General features: G+C 42.5%; 1 protein-coding gene across 4 annotated transcripts in view; it reads left to right on the forward strand.

Annotated features, from left to right (window-relative positions):
• The window catches only part of lnx1 (ligand of numb-protein X 1), a 37,003-nt gene extending 20,614 nt beyond the window's left edge, over positions 1 to 16,389 (forward strand). For 2 of the 4 annotated variants that reach the window (XM_030049878.1, XM_030049880.1), the window contains 9 exons: positions 3,272 to 3,525; positions 4,891 to 5,046; positions 7,629 to 7,837; positions 7,934 to 8,362; positions 10,825 to 10,959; positions 12,490 to 12,667; positions 13,739 to 13,985; positions 14,984 to 15,142; positions 15,368 to 16,389. In XM_030049878.1, coding sequence (XP_029905738.1) covers positions 3,272 to 3,525; positions 4,891 to 5,046; positions 7,629 to 7,837; positions 7,934 to 8,362; positions 10,825 to 10,959; positions 12,490 to 12,667; positions 13,739 to 13,985; positions 14,984 to 15,142; positions 15,368 to 15,503 — 1,903 coding nt within the window. In that variant the 3' untranslated portion in view covers positions 15,504 to 16,389. The remainder of the gene's footprint in view (positions 1 to 3,271; positions 3,526 to 4,890; positions 5,047 to 7,628; positions 7,838 to 7,933; positions 8,363 to 10,824; positions 10,960 to 12,489; positions 12,668 to 13,738; positions 13,986 to 14,983; positions 15,143 to 15,367) is intronic. The other 2 variants (XM_030049879.1, XM_030049881.1) reach the window with 1 other exon arrangement.
• Positions 16,390 to 19,968: the final 3,579 nt, after the last annotated feature.

A 19,968-nucleotide genomic window follows, 5' to 3' on the forward strand; every position in this document is an offset into this window, starting at 1 on the left:
TATCTTAAATTCACACACAAACATTCTCCATTCAATAGTGTTAGAGTGAAAAAGTTTGTGTGTGTGTGTGTGTGTGTGTGTGTGTGTGTGTGTGTGTGTGTGTGTGTGTGTGTGTGTGTGTGTGTGTGTGTGTGTGAATGAGACTGAATGCTTATTCTTAAAGTGTGATGTTTTTGTTGTTAAGGGAATGCTGACAGAGTGAAGGCAACTGAAACCTAGGAATTGGATTATTTTTTGTGAAAACAAATTTTGACATTTTCTAATGTTTTATATTCCAGTGTTGTGTCAGTTTCCACTCCCCACTGTAACGGCTGTTTGCCCACATTCGTATTCAATCATCTGTCAGGGATGCTCGCCCACAGCAAGCAACAAAACCATCCTACATGTGATTACAGATACTGTCACATAGCAGATACACAGGGAATAGGAAGAGAAGTGTGAGGATTTTTCACTTACCCTTATGAGAATGAATACAATATTTGGGGAACCTTCTCAGTGAGGCACAGTATGAGTTAAGTGTGAGTGTCAAGAAATAAATTCAGCTGTGCTGGCCTATTGTATTGGCTGTGTGGTGTTGAAGGAGCTGCTCTTGTTTGCTGAGTGTTGAGGTCAGATGAGCGAGGCGGTCCCAGGGCAGAAGGTAGAGGTCAGCATGGAGAACAGCCCCAGGCTGGAGGAGCAGCTGAAGTCAACTCACGTTTAACAGAGGTCTTAAGATTCTGACCTTTCCGTTATATTTCGACATGCTTTCTCTGAGAAGAACAGACAGTGAAATCATCACTGCTGAGATGCTATACATTCAAGCCATGTATGGTGTTGCAATAGCTATTTCACCATGTTGTTCACTACAAAACATAATTGATTTATTATCCACAACATCTCTGCCACTCCCATTGCTAGGTTTTTGTTATGAATGCATGTTGCGAGGCCATGTTTTGTTCAAACCCACTTTTTTTTTTCAATTCCAAAGATCCCAAAGTTCCAAAAAATATCCTGCTGAATTACATGGAAATGTGCATAAAATGATGCACAAAATATTTTGATATTTTCTATTTGATGTATCAGTGCACCTGATTCAACCATTTTGACATCATTAAATGGATGTTATCATGTATTTCCATTGTCAATCTGGCTTAACCAGTTAAAGGCAACCCAGGAGCCAGACGTACTGTGATGCAGGATTAAGATAACGAAGTCAGTCATATAAGGAGGTGTTTGGGTTGCAGGATGAGGAAATCACATAGACTTTCATTCTGGAGTATTGTGACCAGATCTCCTGGTTTGTCCAGGACTGTCCTGGTTTTAAGCTCAGTGTCCCGTGTCCCGACAAATATCTGTGAAACACTAAAATGTCCCAATTTTTAACATGCACTGCCAAACTGTCCTGTTGTTTTTGCTACTCTCACCTGCAATTTGAACCAAATATACACATTGTGTACCAAAAAACGTTCAGCGTTTTCTGCTGAATCTAATGATACCAAAGTCAGAGTTTCGACGCAACAACCCTCAGAAGCCGGTGAGGTCATGCTCAACACAGATTTTTCTAGCACATCCCCACAGAAATGTCTTGTTCTACGACAACCACAGTGCTATACAGTGTCTTCATTCTCACATTTTTAGACAAATATATGCTATGTTATATATCAAAAATGTTCAGTGTTTTCTGCTAAATCTAATGATACAGCGGGGGGTTGAAGCAATCTGACTATGTTTTGGTGGATTTTGGGAGATAAAACAATTTTTCGTCTGCTGAGGGACTGTTGAATGGTGTTGAAAGGTGTGCTTGGTAGGTGTGCCAAGGGCTGAGATACTGGTCCCCCATTTTGATGAAAACACCTATGGTGCATGCATAAGCACATAGATGTCTATGTGCGCATGAAGCTATGGGGCACTTAAGGGTCCCAGTTTGAGGGGTTGAAAATATGCTCACTCTATTTTGTTTTAACTAGTTAATGTTAGCCATCAATGTTAATGAACGTTGCATTAGGTTTCCTAACCTTAGTCATTACCTTTTTTCAAACCTTAACCATGACCTTTTCCTAACCATAACCATCATGACAAACCCTTTGCTAACCTTAACCAAGTAGCAAACAAAACCTAAGCTAATTAAGTGTAGCCAAAGTGGCTAAAGGTAACGTTAGACTGGTTAAGAAAGATTTACGATAGGAATAGATAATAACAGCCTTCTGACATACTAGCATTTGATTAGTTAAGACTGACTGACCATAGGAACATATGATAACAGCTTTATGATGTACAAGAGGTTGTAGAAGAGACCTACTAACCCATAGTCTCTGGAGGTGATTACGACTGATAACGTCCATTCTGATAACTGATAACTGATAACGGTCAAAGCAGGTGATCAGTGCAGCCATAAAACACTGTCATCTTGGGCTTGAATGTGACAATCATTATAATGTAGCTGCAGGGTAGCCAACAGATACAGGATATGTGCCGTTGTCATACAAAATGGAAAAAAAAGCTCAAGGGGATAAAACAAACTAGAAAAGGTTAAGACTGAGTTTGCTTGCTTTAGCTTGAAAAAGTATAAATAGCTGAAGTATTTTCAGGAATATTTAATTTAGTTATAATAGAAGTAGTAATTGAAGCAGTACTTATAGATGTTGGAGCAGTACTTAACATACTTGAAACAATAGGGCTACTTAAAATAGTTGAAAGTGTTCAAAGTTTTAATGAGGTTTGTAGTTGATTATGAAAGAGTAATTAAAGTTCAAAAAGGGCTGGGTTTGAATAATGGGAGTCCTTCGTCTCCCATGATCAAAAAAGTAAATAAAGAAAGTTTAAAAAAAAAAAAAAAAAATTATAAACTAAACATTTGGAATTTCTAGCTCAAAGTATAGAGGAGAAGAAAATGTTTAAAAAATTGATGAAAATGCCTTGATTTAATATGACTTAAAATTAAATTGTGAAATCACCATACATCATATCAAAAAGCTAAACCCAAACAATTTAAGTTCGAACAAGCTGAATGATTTAAAGTTTGAATTGTGTTGATGGCTCAAATGGTGAGGAGGTAGTTGGACAGCAAACATTTTGTGGTGGAATAAATAAAATAAGAGGTAAACATGAGTGCACAAATGTGCTTTGATGAAGCAAGCACACTAACTATAACTGAGAGGAGTTGACTGCTTTTGTCATACCATCCATATTTCTATTCTGTCACTGTGTCCAGTTTTTAATCCACACTTGTCACTTCTGTTTGTGTTATACTCATCTGCTGACTGAGTAATGGACTGTCCCATTGTTTCAGGTGTAAAGGGGCCTCTCACTACGGCCTCTCAGCAGACAGGAAGCGGCGTTCGCAGGAGGGCGACTGCACTGACAGCACATCAGAACTCACCGTTGCCACATTGCCCAGTGATGGCCCCACCTCTGCTGCTGTGGCCCTCCTATCAGACGAGCCGGGCCTGGTCAACCCCGCCTTCGATCCTAGTATGGAGGACAACAGCCAATCAGGCAGCACCACCAGCTTGGCGGCCCGCAGCAGCACCAAGAAGAGTGAGTGTGAGTGGGCGAACGGATGTTTGTGTGTTTTTGTGTGATTATGTTCTGTGTTGCATGAAGTTACCTTTATCTGACTGAGAGAGGGCGAGGGAAAGGAAAAAGCTGGCTTTGAGTGTGTGTGCATGTGTTTGTGTGTGTATATATGTGCAATGTTTGTCAGTATGACAGATTGAAAATCAATAGAGTAGAGAGCTTTCTAGTCACAGCTACATGGTCTCTCGGTCACAACTGTATGCCAGTTGTCTCTGGTCAAACATATCTTACACCTGCATGCTCACAAGGTATAACCCAGGCACCCATCCACTCTCAAATAGTCTTTGTAGTACCTAATGGTCTTTGATAGAAATCCTTTTAGCCAATTAGCTCTACTGCCTTGTTTTTTCAACAATCTATAAAATCTCCCTTTGCAGAAAGCAGTAGAGAAGGAGAAAGACTCATTTAGAGGGAGGTGCATTATAAAGTCAAGGAGAAATGAAAGAGGCAGTAGCCAGTGTAAGTCTGTTAATTCTGAATGACGTGATCACCGCCGTCCCTCTTTTTTTCCCACCTGTGAAACCAAGAGTCAGTCACGAGTGTTACTCCCCCACCCCCACCTCTTCTCTCCATCCTTTAAGCGTGAGTGTACAGCCGGTGGGGACACCAAATGACGCTGCACCAGCACTTTAGGGCCCAGCCGGCTGAGCGCCCACCACCACCACGAGCACCACTACTGCTGAACAAGCTGTCAGCTCCAGAAGCGGCTGGCGCTTTTAAAGAATAATGTGGCTGTCAGGAGCCCTTGCATCTCCCCAGGCCCGCAGAGGGAGGGAGGGGCGCTGCAGAAGCTAGGCGAGGCAAGGCTTGCTGCCCCATGCTCAGTGCAGCCAGACTGGGGTTGCTGCCTTTCTGCTGCAGCCTCCAATAGTCTTTTTTCCGCCACTAAAAAAAGAGAAGTACCAGACAGAGCTCTCTGTGGGAGGGTATGAACCCCTCTCTAAGACAGGGTCACACACTAGAGACCATGGGGATGTTACATCACTGCTGCAGTTTACGTAACCTATTGTGAACTACCTTGGAAACACACTCATTGACCTTTTACATTGCTTGGTGTTATTAATCAATACACAATTGCAAGCAGCTCTTCTATTTTATCCACAATAGATGCATTATTTTTGTGCTGATCTCAACTTATTCAATAAATAAACCTTATCAGAGCCAAATAATAGACTGGGGACAGACCTCCTGTGAACCATATGTTTTTGGTTGGTGTGTAAGAAATAAGAAGGCATTTGATTGGCTGTGAGGAAGCAGATTCAGGCATGTCTGGGCATGTTGAGGCAGAGTTTATCTATAAAGTGCCTCCCTTTCTTCTTTTCCTCCTTCCAGTCAGAAATTTTGACCGGTCTACGGTGAGAAGCCGCTCCTTCAGAAGGCTGAACCGGGCATTCAGTGTCCTGCGGAGGACCAAGAGTGGCAATGCAGTGAGCAACGAGACTGCTGAGGAGAGAGACAATGCAAGGAATGCCAGTGTACCACAGGAAGGTAAGGATCAAGGCCTATTTTTGCATATCACCTGATCTGAGGTGAGTCAGGGTGTTACTTTGCTAGTACTACCACATGTTTTGTGTGTGTATTCCCATAATATGCATGTTGTGGAGGAAACATTTGAACATTACTAAGTATTTTGCTTTTATCAGCGAGGTTGAGTCTCGATGGTATGACGTCACTGCTGTTTCTGCATTTTTGGATTCCCCGTAGAGGCTTGCAGAGAGTGCACGGGTTTGCTCAAGATGCACTGTGTGTGTGTGTGTGTGTGTGTGTGTGAGGATGACAGGCTTGGAAGTCCACAGTGTAACAGTAGCATATGTTTCTTTAATAATTCAGCTGCAGATTGCATAAGTCCAATGGTCCCACAGTAGAAAGGGATTAGATAGGAGAGTGGTAGCCCGAGGCACTCTGGACAAAGAGGACAGACGTCAAAAGAGACGGAGCTGATGACCTGTTCTCCTCTCATCACATCTTCCTCTTTTTTCCTCTTCCCTCGCTACCTCCTATCCTTCTCCTCTTTCATCTCACCCCCCTTTTTCTGTGTCAGATCCCTCCATCACCAATCTACCTAGTCAGGGTCAACAGGGTTGTACCATATGACATCTAGATGGAGAAGCCTCCAGGGAACCAGATAAAGGACCTTGATGGAGAGCCTGAGGCAGAGAGTAGTACTGTTGACATGGCAGGGCCAATACAAAGGATGTGCACTAATGATATTCAATATAATGCCTAGAGTGGTTGTACTGAGGGTAGGGCATCAAGGAGGAGGAAGCTGTCCTGAATATAAGAGAAAACCTTGGTTAATCAGCTTCATCTTAAAGTAGAATTACAGCCATAGTGGGAGGAGGAGGAGGACTGTGGGATTGTGTAAGAATGAGGAATGACGAATGATCTGGGACTAGATTATTCTCTGAGGCCATCAGTGAGGAGGCTGAGAGAATAGATTAAATATTCATTGCATACCGCTGGAGAGACAAAGATAGAAGAAGAGGATGGAGAGAGAAACAGACCAAAGATCCATACAGAACAAATGGAGAGGAAAGTGGATATAGAAAAAGATGAAGCAGGGATAAGGAAACAAATACAGGGATAGGGAGGTCGCTATGATTGGAGGAGTGGGTGAGAGAAAAAAAGATGAAGGGATTGAGAAAGTCAGAGGTTAAAAGGGTGTGTGTGGGGGTGAAAGAAAGAGGGGTTACATAATAGCTGCAGGTCTCTGTGTTAATGTGCTCCTCCCTTAAAGCAATCTGCTGTGATAAAGACAAAATATTGACTTTGGAATGGAGAAAGTGCAGTGTGAGTAGAGCCAGTGACTGAGGCTGTGGGGCTGGAAATAAAGAGGGCCAAAGCCAGCTGAGGAGAAGGGGAAGAGAAACAGAATCACTGCTTTGAACCCAGATTGCCGGATTGTAGAAAGAAATGAAGATGAAGAAAGGCTGTTGGCCATAACAAAGTCACAAACTATCCCCACCCTCTTTTACATCGCCCAGTCCAGCCTAAGATGTGTCATGCTTTATTATAGTAAGAGGAACTCTCCGCTGGGAGGGGAGCTTTCAGGAAAAACATGAGATAAAACTAGCATACGTCTTTTTCAGGAATGATAAGATTGCGATAAGGCTTGTGTGCACACTTAGGTGCATGCATCTGCTTCAGAACGGGCCTGCATTCATTGTTATAGCAAATTACGAGAACTGTGTTAACTATGGATTTTTTCTTGAATTGTAATGCAGTGTAAGCATGTACATGCTTGTACAGAATGTGCAAAAAGACCTCCTAAGAGGTTCTGTTCTTTATGGAGCTGACAATTTTTTTTAATAGATGAAAATCTGTCTGAGGTGCTATCATTTTACTTGTCTTCAATACAAATGGCATATCTCAGCTATATTGTCTTGATACTCCTGGAGCAATCCACCTTCCAAGATATATATATTTTTTAACTTGATTCAGCTTGAAATGGAATTGTGTTGGAAACAAGTGAAATGATCTCACTCTATTTGAAGATATCTTTCACTTGTTATAAAGAAAACAAGATTTTAAGACCCAATGCTGGAACATTATGACATGTTTTGATGAACATTTTTGCAGTGCAATGGTTGGACTATGCAAAAACCTGTATACTTTGTATACTGTAACTGTATGTGTTTGTATCCCCACCCATGTAATAACCTTGTGGAAATGTGAAATTGTGGGTTTTCCCAAGCATACTTTCTACAGATGTATGTGAGTAATGATACAAACATTGTGCAGGATAATCAGCCAAGTGAATATTCCCCCTTGGCTTGTACAAGTTTGTTTTAATAACCTGGGGGAGTAGAGACAGCTGGTTCCACAACCAAACCTCTCTACCACAGTCCACCACTCTTTCTCTTTCTTGATTTCTCTGTTCTGCCTCCTTGCATCTCTGTCCCTCCAAAACCTTCTCTCCCATTACCCCACACTTCTCTCTCCCTGCTTACTCCTGTCTCCTGCTTCCTCTCCTGTTTTATTTGGCTGTCACATAAAAGTGGTTTTCCTTCTAGTTATGATTCAGAATCAGAGCCAGGCTGTTTTTTTTTCCTCCCCATCTTCTTTCTCAGTGTTGGCCCTTCCCCAGCTCCATCACCTCATCCCTGATGGTGAGGTCACCAGTATTAAGATCACACGGGTGGATCCCTCAGAACCTCTGGCCATCAGCATTGTTGGAGGCAATGAGACCCCCTTGGTGCGCATCCTCATCCAGGACATCTACAGAGAGGGTGTCATTGCCCGTGATGGACGCTTGCTGCCTGGGGACATGATCCTGAAGGTATTATAGTAATAGCTGCTATCATGTATCTGTAAGTCAAACTCAAAGCTTTTACACTACTTATCCTCTCCATCTCCATCTCTGTTGTGCTCCCAGGTAAATGGTATCGACATCAGCAACGTACCACACTGCTATGCCCTGGCAACCCTCAAACAGCCCTGCCAGCTGCTCCGGCTAACTGTGTTGAGGGAGCAGCGCCATCGCTACCGCTCACATCCCCACAGTCACCCCCATGGCCACGGGCACGCCCATGATGCTGCTGGAGGCTACCCATCTCACGGTCTACCCCACCAGCCCTTGAGGGATGATAGCATCCATGTGGTGCTGAACAAAAGCACTCCAGAAGAGCAGCTGGGCATCAAGCTGGTGAGGCGGCCGGAGGAGCACGGCGTCTATATATTTCACCTGCTGGAAGGGGGACTGGCAGCACGTGATGGACAGCTGTGTGTTGGTGACCGTGTGCTCGCCATCAATGGTCACGATCTACGCTATGGGGCACCAGAACACGCTGCCCTGCTCATCCAGGTTTGTTTGGGATCTGGGGACTGGGGCTCTGAAGGTCAGGGGCCAAACCTAAACAGGTTGTATCCAAAATGAAAGTTTATTCCCCACTAAAACCCAAATGGGCTGCACCACACACACTTGTTAAATATTTACAGCTATATTTAGGTGTGTCTGTCACTTAACACACTGCAATAGCATTAGCTTGTCCAATTATTAAGTATAATTTCATGCCTGTTGGTTCCACAGAAAGCTTTGCGGCTGTGTTGTAGACCAGCTACATATACAGAAAGAAGTCAGTTCAGTAGGTGACAAGAGGTACAGCTGTTCCAGTCCAACCTCTGCAGACAGACAAGATACTTCGCTCCAATCCAGGCAACAGCAGTAGTGGGTGCCTCTCCTGGCTCGCTGTATGGTAGCTACTTGGCAACTTTGAAACAAAAATAGGATGGCACCACCAACCCTCAAAATGTTTTTTTTTTGTTTGTTTGTTTGTTTGTTTTCACCACTGACATTTGCATAGAGGCAGCTCTACTAGTCATCTAATCCATGACGAGGCACTAATGTTCTATCGAATAATAATGACCTCCATGGAGAGACCCTACTCCATTTCTTGTCAAGAATACCATATTGTCATAGGTTATCCCTTACTTAATGCATCTACAGTAACAGCTATTTTGTTACCCTTAATAGAGACTGCTATGTCGCATAACTGGACTAGCAATTTCCCCATTACTCAAGACAATGCTGGTGTTACATTATATGAATGACATGAACCTGAAAACAAATTTATTTATAGCCAAATATACCCACAAAATATAGCAATAACTACATCACAATCAAGACTGCAACACTAACTGCCATTAAAGGATGTTCTGTGTTTACATGATGTTTTTCTATTGGATACAGCTAGAGATGTTACTTAGTTACACATTACTATGGGTAGTGTGCCTGGTTATTAGTGCCAGCAGGTGATCACTTGCCCCACAAAAACAAGCACCCTACTTTTCACCATTAGAGGTCAGGCCTCAGAGTGATTTGGGTTTGGGGTTTAGTTACCCTTTAAGTTGGCGCAACACAGTTTAATTACTAGTTTAAAACTAATTGTTACAGTATAAGTATGGGCTTTTAATAGAAATGTTTTCCTCACAAAGTTATTTATTTTTGTAACGTTTTACAGTAAATTCAAAGAAACAGAAACGTTTGTGTACATGTTAGACCACCAGCAACTGTATGATTTTCTCCAGGCCATCCACAACTGCACGCTATTCTCCCTGCTTTGGGTCCCTGAGTTATTGGAGGTAATTGTGGTGATTCAGGCTAATTGTGTTGTGCTGGCTGCTGCGTCTATGCCGTTAATAGTATTTAATTGTGGTGAGTCCCTGGTGGTCTGAGCCATGCTGCTGGCTCTGGTTCCTGGTTGATGCTAGTCAATGGCGGTGTGCTTGTGGCTAATTGTGGCATGTCTGTGGTTGACTGTGCAGGGTTCCTGGGCCCTGAGTTCCTGTTGGAGGAGACTGGCTGGCTCTGCTAGGTCTCTGTGGAACCAAGATGGCCTCTCAGAGCAGGCAGTTTCTGTCAGAGATTAAGAACTGGCAGGGAAGCGATTAAATTAGTCCAATTAAGGCAATAATGAGCTGGACTGGGTAATTCAGGAGTCAGCTCTGTGCCACGGAGACCAGAGCAATCTCAAAGGAATAACAGGGAAGGAAGCGGGAAGTCAGTCTCTGTGTGTGTTGGGTCACTTTCCTTGAATGTGTGAATGAGCATAGTGGAACTGGCAGTTCAGTAAAATGGCATAGCAGGAGTCTGAGTCACAGAGAGAGGAGAACTTGAGCTTTGAGCAACAGAGGTTTTTAGTGGGTTGCAAAGTAATAAAAGGGAGATGGAGAGAGGACTGCAGATGCATAGGTTGTGGAGTGCAGGGTTATGAGCATCACACACATTATTTCTACTCATAAAAACACACTTGAGACTCCCCATAAGCAGACTGCTCTGTGAAACAAGTGTCAGCATGTGTTTACAGGCTAGATAACACTTGACACATTTCCAACCCTCTCCAAACTCTGCATGAGTAATTCTGTGTCTAGAGCTCTCTTCAGGAGATGGCAGGTGGGAGGCGATGACGTGCATCTCTTCCTCAGCAGAGAACGGATTTCTTAGGATCTCAGAACTAGTTTAAAGCTGATACATTTCACTTTATCATCATTTATTTTCACAGTGAAAAAGCACAGAAGCCAAGTGGCAAACACATGAATAAAATACAATGCTAAAAAACAGAAACGAGAAATATTACAAAATTGTCCAGGTGAGACAAATAATAAATGGCCTTACTGCAGAAAAAAACACAAGACAGAAAGACAAAAACTGTTAAGGCTAATGTTGCTTGCTAATTTTAAGGAATTGAACTGCCTTACATTTATTAGATGCTTTATTTCTTGTAATATCGTTAATGTGAGCCTTTTCTTTCTCTTCCTCTTCTGTAGGCGAGTGAGGAGCGGGTCCACTTCATAGTGTCACGTCAGATCTGTCTGCCCACTCCGGACATCCTGCAAGAAGCGCCATGGGGCATGGACGGTCCTCCGCCATATTCGCCTGTGGACATGGAGCAAACACTGTTGGTGAGGAGCACACAAAGACACACACATAGACACACACAGACACACACACACACACACACGAGACAAGTGCAGTGCCAGTGCTAATAGCATCGCTTTGTTTTTCTATCTGTTCTGCCCATACTAAATATTCCCTTTCATGTGAAAATGATCCACAGAGGTATTATTCTTCCATGAAAGCTGAGGATGTGATCCACACACTAAAGCCAGCAGTGCTATCCTCTAGGAGTGCTATTGCATCCATAGCAGCCATCTCGCTTTCTGAGCCTGTTATCCCAAAAGAAAACATGCCCTCATCGCACAAGATTTACACGTCACCATCCCTCACTAAAAACAGGATTTTCCTCACCTCGTTGCGGAAACCGGTGATTCCTCTTGTTTTAATAATGATCAGCTTCACAGCTCTCAAGGTTTTTTTTTTTTTCCGCTTCATGTCGTGATTTGAAGAGCTTATTTTCAAAGACACAGTGTTTAAAGAGGAACGCGTCTGACTTCAAACTTGGCTTCAAAGCAGCAAATCTGAAAGCCTCAGCCAATTCCACAGAACAATACAAAGCTTTTGTGCTGTCCCTGTATTGAAAGAACTATACATTTTCAGCTTAATATAAACCAGCCTTTATGTCCTGTGTTAATATAGGCACTGATTAAGTTACCTATGGCTTAGTTAGTTTTTTTAATGGAAAAATGACAAGACGGACAATGTATATGATTTCTCACACTCATTCACACACACACAAACACACACACACACACACACTCATAGCAGGCAGCTGTGGGGCAGCTACAGTTGGTCATGTGACTAGAGGTCATCTCCTCCTGTGAGCGCAGCAGAAAAGTGTGAATGCAGCACATTAGCGAATGCAGCACAGGCTACATCCCATCAACCTCAATGTGTCCATATGTTATTCATACTGCTCTGCCCTCTCTTGCTCTCTGCCTGCTGATTCACAAACACACACCTCATAGATACCATCTCATTCACTCCATCATCCCCCACACACACCGCCTCTTTCTATCTAACTGTATCACACATCACAGCTTCGACAAATAAACCAGTCTCTCCGCACTGAACATGAAGACAAAATGATGAGGCATTTGAGCTGCCTAATATCCTGCCGCAAGCACCGTCATATATTAACCACAGCCAGCAGTTACACTAATTAATGCATTCATTAGCAAGTATTTCTGTCAACATACTTTTCTTCTCATAACACATGGATGGTACAAATATAAATTCTATCTCAAAGTATGTCGGAGTTATAGTCGTTTCAATTAAACTGTTTTTCCTAATTTTGTATGCAAATTTATGCAGAAAGATGCTCAGAAAAATAATCAGATCATCCACTGTACGGGGGAATTTATGGTTCAAGTCTTAAGATTATTGTTCTCGGTCTCCTTGACAACATAAGGTCTTGTATGCCATGTACCGCTTACATGGGACATAAAAACAACATGCTTTCTTTTTGAATTAGACAACAGTAATTAACCCTCCACTAAACCAATTCCCTCTCTATCTCCTAATCACTTATGAAGGACTCTTGTCAGAAGCCTGCATGCTACGAGAAAACAGTCACCCTGACCAAGGAGCCGTATGACTCCTTGGGTATGACGGTGGCAGGTGGCATGTCCAGCCGAGGGTGGGACTTACCCATCTACGTCACAAATGTGGACCCTGATGGAGTGGTGGGACAGGAGGGCTCCATCCGCAAAGGTAAAACAGTGCTCGTTTTTTTTTTTTTCCCCACTCATGCATGCACACTCAAAACACTCCTCATATCTGCTATTTCAGGAAATGCCGTGTCAAATACTGAATAAGACGTAGCACCAGTCTACTGTTCAAAAAAGCCATGGTGGCAGAGAGACTTTTGTCATGAGCTTTGTTTTTGGGATGACTCCTGTGTGTAAAACAGACGCCGTGATTGATGAACACTTAAGACTCATGTTTCATTACCAATGCAGCAGGAAACTCAGTGGTGGTGCTATGGTTCAGCGCTCCACAAATTGACTCTACGCATACACTCACAAAAACACAAACAAACATTAGCATTGTAGTGCTCAGGACTGATTGTGTTCCAGAAGAAAAACTAAGTAGTACTTAATTATTTCATTATATGAGAGCAGTCAGCTTTGAAATAGGGCAAAACATAGAGCAGCACTCAAACACAACAGCAGTAGCCCTGATATCCATGGAGTGAATGCAGGTGTGTGTGTGGGTGACAGATTTTTACAATCTACTGCTGATCCTAGAACTTGGCCATGTTCAGGCTGTCTTCACATCCCATAATCCCCTCTGCCTCAAGCTATGTTTATGACAGGAATGAAAATGTTATGAAAGAACACAACAGTAGCAAAAGAGCTTCTATAACATATGACATTGTGGTCTGTGCTTGTTCTGCATGGTTCAAGGTGTGTATCAGTGCATTCTTATGGGATATAGCTGCATCTGTTTGTGCAGTTTTTAAATAAGCATGTGTGGTGTGACAGAATAGTCATTTGCATAAAGTATCCTCACAGAGCAGACATGTTGTCCTTTGTTAGCCCAACCTCACTGGCAGGCAGGACCATGCCGTCTGTTTTCCTTTGCACCACTTTCATCGCGGGGCGGCTTTATGAAGTGCAGGTGGCTCTTTGTTTCCTTCCCTTTGTGTTCCAGCAGGGATGTTGTTGAATATTCAGTAGGCAGATGATGAGTCCTTGTCCGATGAGGTCTTTTTAAAACGCATTATCAGGGCAGCAGCGCTGGGCAGACGATGAGCCGTGCTGTCCACTCCCTCTGTTGCAGGTGACATCCTGCTGAACGTGAATGGGGTGGACCTGACAGGGGTGACACGGGGTGAAGCCGTGGCCAACTTGAAGAATACTTCCTCTCCCGTCGTGCTCAAGGTCCTGGAGATGCGCCCTCCTGAAGAATGCCAGCCAGAGTGCACCTTGCCACCCTGCCTCACATCCTCACCCACAGACAGCACCAAGAGCCCACTGCCCAATGATGATTACTCCCCACTGTGGGTGTCATGGCTGCAGCTACCCAGGTGAGCCTCCCCATGGAGCCCCTTCTATGCTCTCCACGTACATTTCTACACTTTTTATTCTATTTCCTGTGGTCCTTTTATTGAATCTAGTATAAACTGCACTCCCTCACCCAGTCTCTCTGACCTGTGCCAGCTGGCGCCAGCTAAAATTCTGACAGAGCCAGGTGGGGAGAGAGGAGAGCATGGTAATTACCTATTCAAAAGTAACTTTTCAACGCAAATATTCAAAACTCCATCAATACAGCCTCTGAAAATATTTTTTTTAAAAATGCAAATCTCTCCTCTTTGCTGTTTTCCTTCATTTGAATGATCAGTTTGAAAAACGGAGTACTTTTCACTGAAGTCTACTCTTTCCCCACCACTCAACCTAATTTTTATCTCAATTGTCCTATCTTTTCAAGGGGTATTAGACTATGTATTAACTTAAAAGTTGTCATCTACACACAACAGCTTCTCTATTTTTCCTCTCTTGTCCTCAGTCATGGAGAGGGGTGTGGGATTGTTGCATTAGCACTTATCTAGCATTGTCTTTTACCTTAAGGTTTGAGGTCAGATAAATTTGGAAAGGCAGTGGCTCTCTATTTGACAGATTCTGCTGTTTGGACTTAATAAAGCAAGTTTAAAAAAAAATGTGAGCTAAATTTCCCCTACAGCAGCAAAATTGATTAGAGGACTTCAAACCAAGTAGCGAGCCACAGTGGGAATGTAGTCTAGACCTGCAGCGCGCCTAAAAGGATTTGAATGTAATTTTCACTCACCCCTCGGCTGTCTGTAGGAGACCGATACAGAAAATCCTCTATTCTTATTGCTCAGCATCACCTGGGAGGAGAAGTCGCATCCTCATTCTCACTGAAGAGCAGCCAAGCCTTTTGTCTTCTGACAGGGACTGGACTCAGCAATTTAGCTATTGCATGCATGCTCCGTAGCACAAGGTGGATACATATTTGAAATTGCAGTTGAGAGATTAGCGTTTTTAATCTCCCTCTTGGCCTGTGCAGGCACCTCTACTGCTGCAAAGACATTGTCCTGCGGCGGAGCACTTCAGGCAGCCTGGGGTTCAGTATTGTGGGAGGTCAGGAGGAGGTCAACTGCAATCAATCCTTTTTTATTCGCTCCATTGTTGAGGGGACACCAGCCTACAATGACGGCAGGATACGGTATTCACCCTATATTACAATCAACAGTGCTTATACATCACTACACATAGACATATCATTCTAATGAGCTTTAGAGCAGCTTCAATACAACATATAAGTATTTTTCCATCTGCTTACGTCATAAGCCATATAATTTATTGCAGCAATGTCACCCATGTAAACCTGCTTATTACTGGTTAAACTGTATTTGCATGCTTTTTTTATCTGACATCTCTCTCTGTGTAGGTGTGGGGACATCCTGCTTGAGGTAAATGGGAAGAGTACATGGGGAATGACCCATACTGCACTGGTGCGCCTGCTGAAGGAGCTGAGAGGAAGAATCACCCTGACCATTGTTTCCTGGCCAGGCAGCCTGCTGTAGCAGCGCTGCAAGCCCACCTGCACTGCTTCAAGCACGCAGACCAAGGAATGTGGAAGGCAGAGCTTTGGACTGGCTCACCACGCTGAGTGTGCTGTGTGGGAGGGGCTTAGACTAGTGATGTATGGATATCTAACTTCTGATGGACAGCTGAGACTTTGCCAGGAGTATAGAGGGGGCCAACCATGGGACTGGATTTTTACCAGTTTAATTTGCCCCTCCAAGAATGATGAACTGGGAGGATCTGTGTCTGAGCCCCTTCCACTTGGATGTTGGGAGCTGTCTGATTGTAAGACCAGGTCATTCTCTGACACAGCATCCAATGACTAGGGTGGGGGGATTGGGAGGGGGACACGAGTTGCCAATTCCAGTAGTTATATATTAGGGTATGCATTAAGTTGGACTCACATTTCTTTACTGTAAATGTTGGGTGTCTAAAAAATACTGATACAAGCACTTGTAATATGTTTCTTTTTTGTTTGTTTGTTGGATTGCCTTTGAATATAGGCTCCATTCTGTTTGTACTGACAGTGGTTGCCATCATCTGTTGGACCGAGGACACATTGCCAAGTAGTTGTCTGTGATTAGTTCTTTTTTTTCAGAAGCTGTTGCTAAATGATCAAACCACTGGCAAAAAATATATGAAAAAATAAAAAATAAAAGGATCAATGTGTTCATAACATGTTAAAAAAAAAAAAATATTTAATAAGGTGACATTGTGGAGGCCTTACTAATTTTCCTACTTTTGAGAAGAAAAAAAAAACTGACTTGGTTTCTGTGTTTGTTTCAGTGGATGCGTCTGGGGCCCATCTACCGCGGTTCTGTCTGTCTCGCTTCGGCTTGTGTAGTATCTGATGGTACATTTGGTTAAATAATCAATAAAGTCATTCGAAAAAGAGTTGTGTCAGAAAACTTTGACTGTGAAGGCACTTTGGGGGCTAGTCACACAAAAGTCGACGGTAAACAAAGCACAGTTTACTCAGATTCACACAGCAAATTTAGTTAACTGCTTTCAACTCAAAAGAAATAAACAGACCACAAAAGAAATACTGTCCCAGGTGACAATATAGGCAAATTGTATGCAATACGTACATTAAAATAACCTTCACTACTAATATAATTTTACACAAATAGGTTGAGGAGCAACACAAAATGCTACATGGCAGTATATAGAACCTTCACTGGAGAACAACAGAAAAATCGATGTTTTGATTAGTTTTCTGGGCTAGGAGAGAGTCAGTCGCTGGTCTCTTCACCATCCTCTGTTGAACCTCTTGTGCTTGGGGAAACTGTGGTTGTCATCATCATCACGCTTCCTCCTCCTGTTGCCGGTGTTAAGGACATAGGAAAACACTCTTAAGTCAATTTTCTGACTTTGTGCTGCCCTTCACTCTGTTTAGTAAAATGTATGTGTGTATGTGTGTGTGTTGCACCTGCATAATGTTTTATGCCGTCCCTTGTTTTCATCCCTGTGCTTCCACTCTCTGTCTTGCCTCTTTCTCCCTGGGCTCAATTTCTCATATCTGCAGCAAACATCATAAATACATTTTTTTTCCATTTTCAGCTAATAAAACATACAACTTTTTAATAGGAGACCGGTACAAAGAAAACAAGAGCTCATGGCCCTTAGGCATTAGACTGTTGGACCTATGTTTCCTCCTCTCCCCATAGAACTCAGGGAGCAGAACCTTAGCCTCTGTGTTTGCCGTTTTCCTAGCTGAGCTTTAATAGCCTCCCCAAGCTCCAGCCTTTGATGAACAAAGAGCCCACCCCTAGAGTGCCCTTGTGTGACCTTAACATTAAAGACAAGCCAGGCACACTGCAGTATCCTCTGGGCCCAACTAAACAACTCCATAATTTATTGTTGGACCTGCAGTCCCACGAGGCCATGCTCTCTTTGACAGTATCAAACATTAATTCAACACCCTTTCTTCCCTTGAGTGGCTTCTTTATAAACACATCCATACATGTACAAACACATGTAAGCTCACACATCCACACAAAAACAGCATCTAAAATAGGTGGAAAATCATATACCGTGGATGACCAAGAGAACATTATGCAGGTTTACACTAGCTTCCTCCGACTTGCAAGCTCAGCCAAAAACTTAAAATTATATGATGTAGTTATTGCTTGAAATGAAAACCTGCAAGCTCCAGTGATTATCAAAACCAGGAACTCCAAGTCAATATTTGTGACCTTGTGGCAGAGTGTTCTTCCTGCCACCTTGTCCTAACTGCAAGCATAGCGAGCGAGCAGTGCGTCGTGACAGCTGATGCTGTCTACGCTGCAAGCTTCATGTCTGTGTGTCATCTCAAAAGTACATACATACATATACTCCAGACTCCACTTGTCTTGCTGGAGGATAGAGTGGAACAAGTGGCGTGATGTGTCAAAAATAGACACCAGAGATCCGTTGATGCTTTGGGGAAAGACACTGCGTCGCTCACTATTTGCACAACTTACACTTGAGGTGTAAGTTGTCTTGGAAGGACTGCTCTCATGAAAACTGGCACAGATACGAGTTAAGAGCCACAGCTGTTCATTTCTCCAGCTTTTTCAAATGGCTCTGCACTGTAGACTTAAGTGCTGCTCAGACGTGATGGGTCATTTATTTCACCTGTATTGGCTTGTTAAAATTATTCTGGCAAATGAGAATCTGACGACCAAAAGTAAAATCAGAATGTGTAGCAGTTAGAAAAGATTATATTGGATTGGATTAGATCAGCATTTTATTAGTACTTAAGGAGGAAAATCATCTCCACAACCAGTCTGACACCAGCTTTAACACCATCTGTGCTAAAGGCAGATGCGTGGGCACAGTCTTGTGGATGGCAAAACAGAGCTTTACAGAAGTAATGCAGTTTGTAAGGACTGCTACTATGAGGAAATAAATACCTCAACACCACTAATCTCAGTAATCACAATACTTGTTTCCATCTGGAGAAGGAAAAACAACAAAACACCACTGAAGCAGCCAACTAGACAATCCTTCAACAGTATTTTAAGTGCTCTGTGTGAACAAGCTTCAGAGGTTTTCATTTGTTTGTAACTAGAAATGTTTTATTTTACTAGAACACAGACCACTATACTGAGAGCTGCTACACAAATTTATATTTTTGGGGGAGGTATTTCATTTTGTAATCTTAATCGTAGCCCTGATAACTTTTTTGCAAACTAAGACCCACATGTAGAATCACTTATTCTTTTGCGAGGTAAAATATAGTTAAGCTGTCAAAGCACTTATATTCATCAACACGGTGAATTCTATATTTGCTCTATATTTATTTGTCTAACACAGTCTTACATTCAATATAAGCAAATCAACAAAAATGTATTCTTATTTATTAGACATTATATTACATTAGATTTTTATGCAACATATCAGCTGTTCTTGATTTTTTAAATTTTCCAATGTTGTCATGTAGCTAAGACAGCTGCTACTATTCTCCCATCAAAGTCACTTATGTGATGTGTAATGGCTGTAGATATTGTGTCTGGTCTATACTGCATGATTCAAAAATCAACATCCTTTATTAAGGATGTTGAATGTATTGATGGAGCCTTCCCACGACCCACCTGTCTCTATGCTGGGACCCACAGTCACACACAGGTCCCACAGACACCTGACGAGTCCCACCCCTGGCTTCACTCCTCATTCCTACTGCCTCCAACCCCTCCTCTAGAAGGACTGCATGGACCCTGCCTATGCAATGCTTCTATTTGCAAATATTTTTTATAGTCTAAAAACTCAATGTGATCCATAGGATAGCATCATTTGCATATATCACAGTACATGAACTTGGAGCCATTTCTGTGTTGATCCAGATACTGTATAAGAGATACTATTAGAGCTCCACTAATGCAGATGCACTAAGCTCATACATGGTTGAAGATCTTATTAACACTCACCCTCTCAATACAGAAACGACAGAAAGCCTTACGGGGCAGAGTACAAAGCTGAATATATTCAATATTTGGAGACAGCTCTTCTGTTAGTAGCAGGGATTAAGACCCAAGGCACACATTTGTTCTTGCTTAGAGCCATTAGCATTAACACAGAAACATCACCTCACAAAACACAGTAAAAGGGTTTCTGATGTAAAGAGGCAGCCTCGGAATAATCAACTTACTACATAAAAGCCCCTCAAGATTGTTTTCATGTATTATGGCAGCTTTTTCCATCAGTAGTGCCACTTAACATTTTCCTGACTGTCCAAAACCACAGAGCCAGTTCTTGGAAATTTTGATTTGTAATTTTTGATGAGAAATCAGATTTTCCCCAAATGTTTCTTCTCCAAGAAAGCCAGTGATATCTGATAAAGGCAAGCTCATTTGGATAAATAAGGCATCAATTGCATGTCTGATGTAGAGTTCTCTTCTTTAACCTGCCCGTGTAGCATAATGAGGCTCTCTGATATTTCATTTCTGAAATACACCAACACCAACCAAAAAGAATAGTCATTAC

This window comes from Myripristis murdjan, chromosome 4 (assembly GCF_902150065.1).
Source record: "Myripristis murdjan chromosome 4, fMyrMur1.1, whole genome shotgun sequence".
NCBI lineage: Eukaryota > Metazoa > Chordata > Actinopteri > Holocentriformes > Holocentridae > Myripristis > Myripristis murdjan.